The 13,324-nt window shown below is 35.8% G+C and overlaps 1 protein-coding gene across 4 annotated transcripts in view; it reads right to left on the bottom strand.

The window, feature by feature from the left end:
- LOC120636233 (voltage-gated potassium channel subunit beta-2) overlaps positions 1-13,069 on the bottom strand; it is a 40,895-nt gene extending 27,826 nt beyond the window's left edge. For all 4 annotated transcript variants that reach the window (XM_039907603.1, XM_039907604.1, XM_039907605.1 and 1 more), the window contains exons 1-6: positions 12,986-13,069; positions 12,171-12,265; positions 9,192-9,293; positions 8,243-8,374; positions 6,738-6,849; positions 1,174-1,312 (exon numbers count right to left, since the gene is read on the bottom strand). In XM_039907603.1, coding sequence (XP_039763537.1) covers positions 1,174-1,312; positions 6,738-6,849; positions 8,243-8,374; positions 9,192-9,293; positions 12,171-12,179 — 494 coding nt within the window. In that variant the 5' untranslated portion in view covers positions 12,180-12,265; positions 12,986-13,069. The remainder of the gene's footprint in view (positions 1-1,173; positions 1,313-6,737; positions 6,850-8,242; positions 8,375-9,191; positions 9,294-12,170; positions 12,266-12,985) is intronic.
- Positions 13,070-13,324: the final 255 nt, after the last annotated feature.

Below are 13,324 nucleotides of genomic sequence, written 5' to 3'. Positions count from 1 at the left end.
TTTTGACGTATTATTGCTAAACAGTTGTTACCACCCCCCCTGTTTCTAAGGGTCGTACGAGGCGACTAAGGGAATATAACGGAGATCGGGCAGCAGCGTACTCTGTGCTACTACTACCTTCTTCTGCGATCACCAACACATCTGCCCAGCGTGGTTTTTATAGACAAACCCTCCCGCTGGAAGAGGCCTTTAGTCTTTAGTTTAGCAATGGACTGCTATAGGATGTAGATGATGATGCTGGACACAGGCCTTAAGAAAGAGGGTTTTACAGCATAACTCTACCGTCCTGCTCCAATGCGGGTTAATATAGGACAGGCATTGTAAGAGTTATAAAAAGCCTACCCTTAAGTTCTTATAAGTCGTACTGGAGATTTTCTACATTTTATATCATATGCATACCCTGTGCATACCCTCTATGCACGTCACTGCACTAGTCATAATAACTGGGTATAACGTGCTCTGGAGTAAAGTAAAGTAGTAAGTTAGTAAGTATATAGTTCGTTATAGTTGATTGTAGGTTGTAGTAGTAACTGAGTTTTTTGAGTAAGTTAATATAACTTAACTTTAATACATAGTTGAAAGCAAATTACACTGTTTTTGGTAAATTGATGAATATCTGTAGCCGACACCGCAACAATGCAATGTGCGATGTCAGCATTATCGCTGTACATCCAAATACAAAGTTGGTGGTACGAATATATAAATTGTGTTATTGTAAAAATAGAAGGATATAATTTGCTAGTGGCTCGTAGGTGCCTGCTAACGTCTTCATACATTTTTTTCGAATTAAGTTAATCTTATTATTATTTTTTACGTTTCGTGCCGTCGGGGCATGTGTTTGTAATATCTTAGTTGAGATTTTATTTAGTTGTGCACATATAGAGAGACTTATCAAACTAATTGCTAATATCTCTTGCGAGACCTGTTACACTAAAGTTACACTTAAGTTTTTTTTTACACTACTACAAATTAGCGCTTGACTGCAACCTCACCTGGTGGTAAGTGATGATGCAGTATAAGACGATATCGGGCTAACCTGTTAGGAAGTATTGTCTTACCCCAAATCGGTTTCTACGCGACATCGCACCGGAACACTAAATCGCTTAGCGGCACGTCTTTGTCGGTAGAGTAGTAACTAGCCACGGCCGAAGCCAGACAAAGTTGGATACTCACCCAGGACAGGACGGTACTTTGACGAGATCTTCTTTAATCGAAGGACTGACATCGTTTGCAGATGCTCTCCAAGCTCTTGCTTCTTCTACGTTGACGCTACAAGGGGTTTCGCAGCAGCCATCGCTGTCTAATGATTCATCTAGAAAATAAAAACTAAAAGAGTTACGCATATATAGTAACACTTCGACCGTTAAAGAATGATGTAATGACGATAATGATGAATCTCGATGAAAAATATTTTTATTGTTTCTTTGCATTACGAATGATTGACGATTGTTTAAATAATTTTATTTTTATCCAGATGTTTTTGGAATTTAAGAGAAAATTCGTATTCATTCTGCATTGTTACAAGGTTATGTCAGTAGAAAATTCTATTATTACGTGACAGCTATTTTTTCTTGTCTTATAATGTAAACACTCAAAAGTTCAAGTCAAGTCTGTCTGACTGTAGTAACCGGTGGTACTCTACCATCGGTTTAGGAACATATTCAAACGGTGAGATACCATAGTATGGCATATTGACATTCTTAGTACAGGAGTTTTCCAAATCCGTGCCATTGAGCACTTTAAGCCAGCTTTTATAATTATACGTGTTACGGCCCACCGTACCAGATTGGACCAGCGTGGTGGCTTTATACTCTGAAACCATTTATTTTATGAGAGTCGTTGATAATGATAACTACTCAAACTCAATGCGAGAACCAGTTCCGTAACAAAAACGGAAGTTACTTGTGCCTTGTAACTATTATATAAAATATATTATCCGTACACTCCAGTCGGGACAGACATCTGACCATTAATGTATGTATCTATAAATGCAAGGTGTGTAGCTGACAACTGCCCGTAGCTGCAGGGCAGTAGTACCTAGGGCTGCTGTTCTATGTAAAAAAATAACTAAAAATTCTAAATTAAGTTAATAATTCTAATAATTCTAAATTTTAAATTAAATTATTAATTCTAAAAATTCTAAATTCTAAATTAAATTATTTCAAGCTGCCATCCTCTATAAGCGCTTTTGAAACGTCATGTCTGTCTGTTTGTTATGACTCCATCAATTCGAAAGGCAGATTCTACCGAGAAGAAGCCTGTAAGAAACTCAGCAGTTTCTTTTCCAATACTGACAAATTGTAATTTAACATTATTTTTGCATTGAATGAAAACGGAAAGATAAACGAGATGAAAACATATTTCACTTATTATTATTTGTAAGTAACAGAAACTACTAACATAGATTCAAAACCACTTCATCAATTAATTTAACTTAAACAATAATGGTTAAATAACTTATAATTAATTTTAACAATTGAATTGCTCTCGTTACTCTAGCGGAAGGCCGGCTCTTAAAGAATTAGTTTTTTAACTATAAAAGGGTTTATCCGGACTAACCGATAGACAATCTACATCCCAAACGTCGGTAAAAAGGAATTAAAATATTCAAGAAACATCCTACTACTACAGTACTAAGAAATGGGTTGAATAGGAGAAGAAAGTTTGTAAAAAAGTATGTAAATTTTTCAAGTTACGGATATAAACTTTTTATTTAGGCTCTTGGTTAAAAGTTGAAGGAAATGTGTTTCACAGTTTTCAATGCAAAAAGTTAAAATAAAAGTTCTTCAAGTTTCAACATATTTTTATCCAAATTGTTCTTTGACCTTATTCAAAAAACGTGTCAAACATTTACTTACATAGATTAAATTAATTTATTTTCCGTTTTAATTTTGTACCATCACTTTTCTATGTATAGTATTGCAGTTATTCGGTTTTAAATTTTGCTTTGTTATTTGATTAGCTCTTAGATTATTTTAATTAAGCATGCTGTGGTCATTTTTAGAAGGTTTCAATCTCCTGTATTTATTTTTATTTATGTTATTCTCGTGATGACGTCATTTATTGTTACCAGTGTAATGATCCAATAAAAAAAAATAACAAAATTGGTATTAGGTTTAAAATAAAGTAGCGTTTCTAAGTTTTTAACAATTGTATTCCCAAATATTGGATCTGAAAAGTAAAATAAAAATAAAGATTGGCATTTTAACGTTGATTTTTTTCGCCTATAGCTTGCTTTCTGAAGGTGGACATAAGCAAATCCGGATAATTTCTTATCCGGATATCGCGAGATATCAGAAACTCTACACAGACTAAGTTGCGGGCATACATTTCTTAAATATAGTTCAACGGGTACATACCACGATAATATTTTTGGAATGGTCGATATTTCGACCCAGTTTCATGGATCGTGGTCACGACGGGTGAGTGCCGTATTATAAATGTTGATTAATCACGAGAATCTTAGTTTAAAATCTTTAATTGCGGGCATACGTTTTTATTGAAAGGGATTCGTTTCTGGGAATACATCGGGTTCTAGAAATTAGGTGAAGTTGAAGAAGAAATTTATTGAAATTAGGTGAACACACAATTTTTAAAGCCAAATCTAGTGCATCGTACTATTTGCGTAAATCCAGAATCCTAGTTGTAGCTAATCTGGGTGGGGAAGGGAAGACAACAACCCGAAGGGCGACTGCTGAGATATTTTATAGGATAAATTTAGTCTGTACGCCCCCTTAAACTTGCATAAGACCCACGTCCGGTTAACGACAGAAATCGGACCCTCAGCCCGCCGGCGAACACGTTCAATCTGTGTCCCACTTTGAATGCATGCAGAAGTTTCTAAATTGATGTCGTACACAAATAAACACATTTTTTTTCGCTTACATTGCAAAGGTCGGTCGAAGTTAAAAGAGTTTACACAGTCCCATGTGTATGTTTATCTCCCATTGTAAACATTTTTATCTTTTATATTTTACAAATAAAAATTTACAAAGCTATTTTAAACAACAACGTATGATTCCCTATCTAATTAAATGCAAATGATACTCAATGCATATTGTTAAAATCCATGTCTTGGAGTATATCAGATATTTAAAGAGCGAGGGTAGGGCGGGTGGTGGGCGTGATTCATACTGCAGAAAAATAAATTCAAATTACTTACACACCTACACATATTGCACCCGTCCGAAGCCGTGGCGGGTCGCTAGTTATAAGTAAAACGTTTATTATGAGGTATAACTTTCTTCAAACAAGATTGACAGATTAACGTACCCTCCAAGGCATGTGTTGGGAAATCGCAAATTTTCTAACAGCTGGCTGAACAATTTCTTGCCAGTAAACCGTAGTTTCTTGTTAATTGATCCGTTAATTTAACCTTCTTAACAATTGACTTTTAAAAGAAAACTTTGTAAAACGGTGTAACGCAGAAAAGGAGACTAAGTATTTGTATGTAATCTGTGGACTGGAGCTTTATTAGTGAATTATTAAACACTCGCAATTCAAATACATGGAACTTTCAAACAAAGAATACTTTTTACTAAAGTATACAATAACCAAGTTTACTTTTCTAAAAATATATCCTTGATGGATTGAAAATTAGCACATGTTTCAATCAATCCAAACAAAATTTCTCGAAAATCAACATCGAACTGTTTTTTTTAGAGAAACAATCCTCGAACCCCAATTCACCTAATTGGAAAAGTTTCAAGGTACCATGATTTTGAATTGCGAGTGTTAAAAGCTGCAGTAAGAACTATTAAATTACTACCAACAACATTTCTTTACTAAAGGAACACTTAATACAAAATAGTGTACGACTGTTAATAGAGGAGAGGTTTATTTTTAAGCAATTGTAGGTATGCGGTCAAAATCGCTATGGCTGGTATCAAGTACGTTTCAACCCTATCCAATTTCGTATATATTACAAATTAATTACACACGAGCCAAACGCTCGTTTTTGTTTGGATGCACGAACCGAATGCGAACAAAGGCCCTGTAATGCAAGCGGCGGGAAACCAATGTAGACTGTTGGCGATGAGGACATACACGTATATATTGAGTTAATGGTTCCCTTTGTGATGCATTTATTATTCACAGCTCGAACTCTATTGTGGTGATAAAACGGTAAAATGAATATGGAATAAAAAAAGTTTTTTTTTAAATTAATTACGTTCTTTTGCCATTCGGAAAAATTAGTAAATAAATACACGCTCCGCTGAGCCCACTACAGAGCACGGGTCCCTTTCCACAATAAGAAGGGGTGAAGGTCGTAGTCCACTCACCTTTTTGGCCGTCCACCACGCTGGCCCAGTGTGGATTAGTGGACTCCACACAGCTTTGAAAACATTATGAAGAACTCTCAGGCGTGCAGGTTTCCTCAATCAAGAATCAAGAATCAAGTGATATTTTGATTACTTAAAACGTACATAACTTAGAAAAGTTACAGGTGCTAGGATTCGAACACGACCCCCCGAAAGTGAAGCTCCTATCCTATGCGATATCACCACTTCGCCGGATCGCTATGCCAGAATTCATTTTATATATATATATATATATATATATATATATTATTCATTTCTTATATATATATATATATTATTCATTTCTTATATATATACATATATATATATATATATATATATATAAGAAATTAATTCTGAAATATATTTTTTTTTTCTTGTGTGTTACTTGTATTGTTTCAAAGTTTTCTAAATAAATAAGTAAGTAGCCTATTTATTGAAGACCAGACTAAATGCTTCTCTCGACGTGATCGTGTCGATCCGGAATTTATAATTCCTTCATTTTCTCTGGTCCGGTATGGTGGGAGGCTTCGGCCGTGGCTAGTCACAAGTCACAACCCTGTAGCGATCCAGTACGATCCCGCGTAGATACCGATTAGGAGTATGCATGGGTTACATATTGCCACATAACAGTTGCTGCCAGGAGATTGCAGTCAAGGGCTAACTTGTAGTGGAATAAAATAAAAAAATAGGCGATGGTTTTCCATTTAAACCGGAACAGACCGGAAGCTGAAAACCCATCTGCCTAGGCGCTCAATTATCACCATCAAAATAATAATAAAAGATTTCTCGCATCTCTCTGTCGCAAGAGAAAATATCGAGTATACGTACATTATTAAATGGACGGAATTAATGGGCAAAACCTGAAGGTAAAGAAACAGGGAACGGTCTTTGAAGCTTTACAATAGACTGATTTCTAGGAGGTTTTTCCATTACCTGTTTATTAAAAACGCATGTAATATCGAAATGAACAAAACCTGCCAATGCAAATACGTACACGCCTAACAAAGTTATTGCCTACGGGCAAGCTTTTATATTTCGGCTTTTGTTTGAATCTTTAAAAGGTTTACCATGTATGTATCTATTTGGTGCGTTAAAAGCTTTTTCGAAAGTGAGATACTCTGTCTATGTGGCAGGCACGTAATACGTCTATTTCAATACTAAAGCTGGAGACTTTGATTTTCCTTTCAACGCGCTCTAACTATGAAACAGCAAGTCGGTTTTGATAAATATTTTGCACTTGATTCTTTGAGGAACCATCCGCCAACCACACATCGGAGACTGCCTTATCTTTGCCTTTACGTTGCGAGGTGATTTTGCAGTCAAGTTGCGTTTCCTTCTGGTATAGATTTATCGTTAAATACAATATTAGGAGGATTTTACGAATATTATGTTTTGTAATGCATCCTGGTTCCGTGCACACGAGTGTTTACTTACCTCTACAAGAGCCCAAATGCGAGAGGTTGATGAAAATGCCTTCATTATCGCTGATGCTTTGACTCGATTGCGGTTTTGTCAGCTGTGCGCTGCAGGCTTTCTTCAGAACATTCTGTACTGCCCGGAATACCGGAATCATTTATTATGACCACTTTTTTTTTTGTAAACAAATATAACAAACCTAGAACATTTTGTATCAGCACAATATGATACTGTTTGTAATTTGCGTTAAAAACATTGTCAGTTACTTAAGTCACATTGCCCGATGCTTGTCTAGTAACTTTAACAAACTTAGTGGCGGGTGAAAGACTAGGCAGCTGGTCAACTTATCCCTGGTCTGACCATGTGACTATACATGCAATGCTGTAACGTGTTACATCCCACCAGTAGCTCTGGAATCTATCTTCATTCTAAAAGTTCGAGTCTAGATTCTTAGTGATAATTTTGTTCAATTTATATATTTATTATTTAATTTATATTAATAATTATTAGTTCTACGTCAAATTTGTCTAAGTAAAATTTCTGGTTTATCAAAAAAGAGATCATCTGTACTAAATTGGCTTAAACCTGCGGGCCTCTCTACTACACGCAACAGGTTGCTCTTTATGCGTGCATAAATGAATTAACTACTCGTTGTATGCAGATACCAATTATTGGCTCTCCCATTTTAAATCATTTACAGTCGTGCCTAGCCCTGACCTTGCGAACGGCATTTTCATTTTCATTTGCAGTACGTCCAATTTAATATCAGCCTGTATTTTTGCTTACTCTATTTAAAAACCACTGACACAAATACTTAGATTATTTACTATTTCATATGTAACTATAGTATACAGAAAGTATCAAAAAGTGTAGAAAAAGAAAACATGGATATATCAGAGATGTTTCCTTTAACATATAATAAACGTTAAGAAATTCTTTTATGTTTGGTTTTTTTTACCAGCTAGATTCTAATTCCAGTGGTTCCGGTGAGTGGAAGTATCCCAATATATGATATCTTTTCGATAACTACCTGATATTTTATTTCGATATAATTGATTTAGATTTATATTATACTAGCGGACCAATCGCCATCTGTCGGGCTAATTTGTGAATCTAAACCAAACGTGTACCAAAAATTTATTCAAATCAGTCCAGCCGTCTAGGAGGAGTTCAGTGACATACACACGCACACAAGAAATATATATATAAGATTTTTCGATTTATCTAACTTTTCAGTTTCATTTTCGTGCCTTTTGGAGAAGAAGCCTTGGGACCGTGGGGCGGTGGTCTTGAACTTTTTTAAACAGCTGTCCAAAAGGGTTAAGGAGTCTACCGGTGATCCTAGAGCTGGTAGCCAGCGTCTTAGGCACTATGCCTTGCGGTGGTTGCGAAGACGATTTAGATCTTATTAAGTTTCATTTTGGTACATAGGTTATTTTTGTTTCCAAATATAGGCTAATATATACCTACTTAGTATTAATTTATACATTCGATTTGAAATACTTATTCTGCTGAGTACTCACTCTGTAGTGTCTCGTATCTGGTATTGAAGGTCGACTGTAACGCCATCTATTGCCAGCTTGGCGTTGCAAATCGCAAAGTCTGTGATGCGACCAAGAAGTATTTAAGCCTCGAAGCTCTTCCACTGCTGCGATCTATCGAATTAATTAGTATTTACTAATACATTAGGACATATAAGCGGGCGCACCGTATAGGCAACTTATATTTTAGTTGGAATGACTTGAACAAAGATAGTAACAAATCATTTATTTTTAAAATCATAGACAACACCATCATAATAAAATTCAGTATCATTATCATCATCATACCAACCCATTACCGGCCACTACGGGGCACGGGTCTTCTCCCACAATGTTAAGGGACGAAGGCCATAGTCCACCACGCTGGCGCAGTGCGGATTGGTATCCATCGGATTGGTCCATAACGTTCTCAAAGACGTGTGGAGGCACGTCTTTGAGAACATTATGGAGAACTCTCAGGTTACTCACGATGTTTCCCTTCACCGTTGAAGCATTAAAACGCACATTACTTACGAACATATCGTATATTTACGTTATATCGTATATTTACGTGCTGGGATTCGATCTCGGCGCCCCGAAAATGAAGCCGAAGACTTAACCGTTATCACCGCTTCAAAAAATTCTATATACAGGATGATTAATAGTGTTTATTTTAAATAAAGTAATACGTGTATGCGTTTGCTATTGTATGTGTACCTACCTCACTGGATTCAGATATCATCGACCTAGTTTCCTATAAATGTTATTTAACCGATCAAGACCTATTTCCAGCTTTTGCATTTACAAATGTTCTTGACGTAGGACCCATAGGAGAAGAAGGCAAGGTCTTACGCCTACAGGGATTTTGTATTGTACTATCAACCCTTGTTATGTAACTTATATGATTCTGAAAAAATAAAATGAGTATCGAAAGGTAATTTAATACGCTTACCTCTCGCCTATGTTCTTCCTCGGCTTCAATGGCGCGCTGGTGAAGGAGTTTTATGTCCAACTTCCTAATTTCTTCTGCTTCTCTTGCTTGGCATTCCTTTTCCTAGTAGGAAAAATATAATCATTGATAGTTTTAGTATACGGGTGGAAGCGATGATAGCCTAGTCGGCGGAACTACGGCAATAGTTTCTCGGGGGCCGAGTTCGAACCCAGCTACGCTCCTGTAACTTCTTAGGAATTAAATATCACTTGCTTTAACGGTGAAGGAAAAAAATATCGTTAGGAAACCAGCATGTCTGGGCATTCTCTATAATGTTCTCAAAAAGGTGTGAAGTCCACCAATCCGCACTTGGCTAACGTGGTGGACTAAGGCCTTTACCCTTCTCCTTCGGAGAGGAGACCTGCGTAAGAGAGAGAGCTTGAAAGAATAGACCCAGCACGCAGCTACAAAACAGGTTTTAATTATTCATCATATCAACCCATTACCGGCCCACTACAGCGTACGGGCCTCATCCCACAATGAGAAGGGGTTAAGGACGTAGTCCACCACGCTGGCCTAGTGCGGATTGGTGGACTTCACACACATTTGAAAACAGTAGAACTCTCAGGCATGTAAGTTCCTTACGATGTTTTCCGTCACCGTTGAAGCAAGTAATAATTTAATTATTTAAAACGCACATAACTTAGAAAAGTTAGAGGTGCGTGCTGGGATTCAAATTCGGCCTGGAATTCGGCTGGGAGCTCCTGCCCAATGCGCTGCTGAAAAAAAAAAAGTTGTCTGATTGCTTAGTTAGGGCGTGAAGGAAGGACAAATAAACGAACACACGTAACACACTGTCGCATTAATAATATTATTGATGTGATCAGTAATCCTTGGAATATTGAAAGCGGCGCTCCCTTTGATCACCGCGCTCTCTACTAATATTTAACTCGTCAACGTAATATAAACTCGAATACTATTTCCTCTGTACATGTTAATACTGATGAGCTTTCCGAAACATCGGGAAGTTCATGTCAAATCGGTAAACCCAGAATGTTTATATCATTTAATAGCGACTGCGAAATTGCTTTAGTGGACTTTATGTCAAAGGGAAAATTTTGTCAGAAATCTATGGTTTATACATACTACATATTTTTGACCGCTAAGATAATAGTGTAGATGTTTTTTGAACTTCATTTAAGAATACTCAGCATCATAACAAAATGTCAAAGACCCGAAGTGTTGCTCTCAAGTCAGATTCGGACTCGCCCATTGAAGGTACGGTACAAAGTAATATACTACGACAATACACACATCGCCATCTAGCCCCAAAGTAAGCGTAGCTTGTGTTATGGGTACTAAGATGACTGATGAATATTTTTATGAATAATATACATATAATACTTATTATATACATTATGCTCAACACAAACATTTCCCAGTTGTGGGAATCGAACCCACGGCCTTGGACTCAGAAAGCAGGGTCGCTGCAAACTGCGCCAATCGGCCGAAAAGTGTGTACATACTATAAACAGTTCAGGTATTAGGAAAACTCAATATTTGTTATTATTTACTACAAATGCAGTTTTTACATTGTCCCTGTTCTTGTAGTAGAAGAAGATATAAATAGATGACCCAGACCCTTTAATTTTTATTCCCGTGAGATTGTCGAAATATATGGTTATTGCAGCATTAGCTTCCGTATTTTTATATGTACTATCTTTTTATACCTAGATTATTAACTTAGCAATTTCATTTTTCAGATTTGTAGAGATTCCAAAACGGCTTTGAGTAGGTTTTCATTTTAACTTAACCCATTCTGGGTTTAACGGTTTTTCACAGACAGACAGAAAAACAATGTAATCCTTTAAGGATTCCTTTTTTGAGCTGCGGTACCTAAAACTGTGTTGGTTTACTAAAAAAAAAAAAACATTGTTGTCTTCGCTACCAAATTTCGAACAGTTTTTAAGAGAAGAATAACGAGAGAAGAATAAGAAAACTGAACATTTAAAGAAGAAAAAGTTATGCCAAAATTTAGGCATCTGGTATCAAACTAAACATATTATTTAAGGTGTGATCTTTAAACGCTCTGCCATCCTTTATTTCACTACAAGCTTACGTAAGCAATCTCATCTGGTTATAGGTTATAATGCAGTCTTAGTTGGTAGCGGGCTAACCTGTGAGTGGAATGCTAATTATATAAAATCTAATTCCACGCGTCATTTACCGGACCGCTAAATAGCTTAGCAGTACGTCTTTGTCAGTAACTAGCCGGAGGACCATGAGGCCCAACAATAGGAAATTCAGAAATTATAAATTTCCACGCAATACTTATATATATTATGTTTTTTTATATATTTTTATATAATATGTATATTTTATATTTATATATTACGTAAATTTATTTAAATTATATTTGTATTTGTATCTTTACAATTTGGTATTTATGTATCAACAATCTTGGCACTATCCCGTTCTCTTGCTGCGAGTCCTATCTACAGAGGTTGCCTGTAACAGATTGCTTGCAGCAATATGGCCGCCTTTGCATGCCCACATTGTGCTGTATACTCCTTACTGTTTCTTATCCTTCCTTGTTCCTTAGTGTTTCTTCTTCTTCTTCTTATTTTAACGAAGAAGATTTTGTAGATTTGCCTGGTGGCCGAAATATTTCTTAGTATACTTCTACAAATCACAACTATTAACCAAACGGTTAACGCCTTGTTAATAATCAATCTAATCCAAAACTTCAGATGGCAGATAGAATTTAGTCTTTCATCCTTATGTACAGCGACGAGTAAGAAAAGGATAGCGCTAATAAATACAATCCATCATCTGATGATTTAGTTTTCATCGTCAACGTCATCTTAACAAACCAGGAAGGGTAGAGGCTAAAGCTTTTCCACAACGCCAAACAAAAAATGTTTCCTCACGATGTTTTGAAAAAATATTTTGTTTAGATTATTTATAATAATTATATAGCTAATCTACTTTGGTACAAACCTTTTGCATTTGTCTTTCATGTTCAATTTTCTGTTGTTCCAGTTCTTCTTCAGGGATTGGCGGCGTTTCATCTCCACTGGAGGTGTGTTTCGCTCCTAAAGCAGACCACGAGTAAATAAACAAACCAGAAACAAAAACAAACAGACAAGGAAAGAAAAGAAAGAAGCAACAATGAATTCATTAAGGGTAAGCAAATCAATTATTACATTATCTCGTTTGTAAATCAGACTCTTCTATCATCAACATCCTATTCTCATGCATCTCAATGTTGAACATTCCGAATCATGTAGTTATTATAATATATAAGTAATATTATGTAATTATTATATTATTATGTCAAATATTAATTGAAATTCCATTTTTAAAAAAGGGAACCAGAATGGACCATGTCTTTGCCTAGTGGGATTTTAAGGTATACCTTTATACCGTACCAAAACTTCGCATTATATGGCAATGTGCACGCGTATTTGGTAAATATCTGTAATGTTTAAGTGGTGAGAGATGGTGGGTTATAAACAATATAATTCTATATACCTAAACTATACATATTATTTTAGTATCTCATAATTTTCTAGTCTAATATAATCATTATTCTTTTTTTTGATCTTCTATCATCTTGCTTACTAATTAATAGATATACACTTTGAATTCCAAAACCAAATTGTTTAATATTTGTACGATCTGAAAAAATTCAACGAAAACTCTTATACACCTAAATAAGCAATTCAATATTTATGCTACGGGATGACATTAAATAGGTATTAAAATACAAAATATCTTACGATACTATATCACGGAATACTTTATTTACTTACCAGTAGGTGGATGGTAAGAAATCCAAAATTGATGAGCCAGTTTTAAAAAAAAATTAGAAAATTCGTAACGATCAAGGCTACGCGGCGTACGAGGTTGAAGCCGACTGAATGTGTAAACCGTGAAAATTTATTCATAGATGTTTATTTTCATGGTATCGCGTTTAGTGAGATGTTGGCAAAATTCCAAAAGCTCTATATCCCTTTCGTGTTTCGATCATATGTGATGCAGGTACTGCACTATTAAAAAGAGAGAGAACATCATGTTTCCTAACCGATTGACGTTAACGGCTATACAATTGACATAGGCCTCTGTATTTTTGACGTAGGGAGGCATAAGAC

Source organism: Pararge aegeria, chromosome Z, assembly GCF_905163445.1.
Source record: "Pararge aegeria chromosome Z, ilParAegt1.1, whole genome shotgun sequence".
In the NCBI taxonomy this organism is placed as follows: domain Eukaryota; kingdom Metazoa; phylum Arthropoda; class Insecta; order Lepidoptera; family Nymphalidae; genus Pararge; species Pararge aegeria.
The sequence above is the reverse complement of the archived record's forward strand: the minus strand, read 5'-3'. Positions and strand labels throughout refer to the sequence as shown.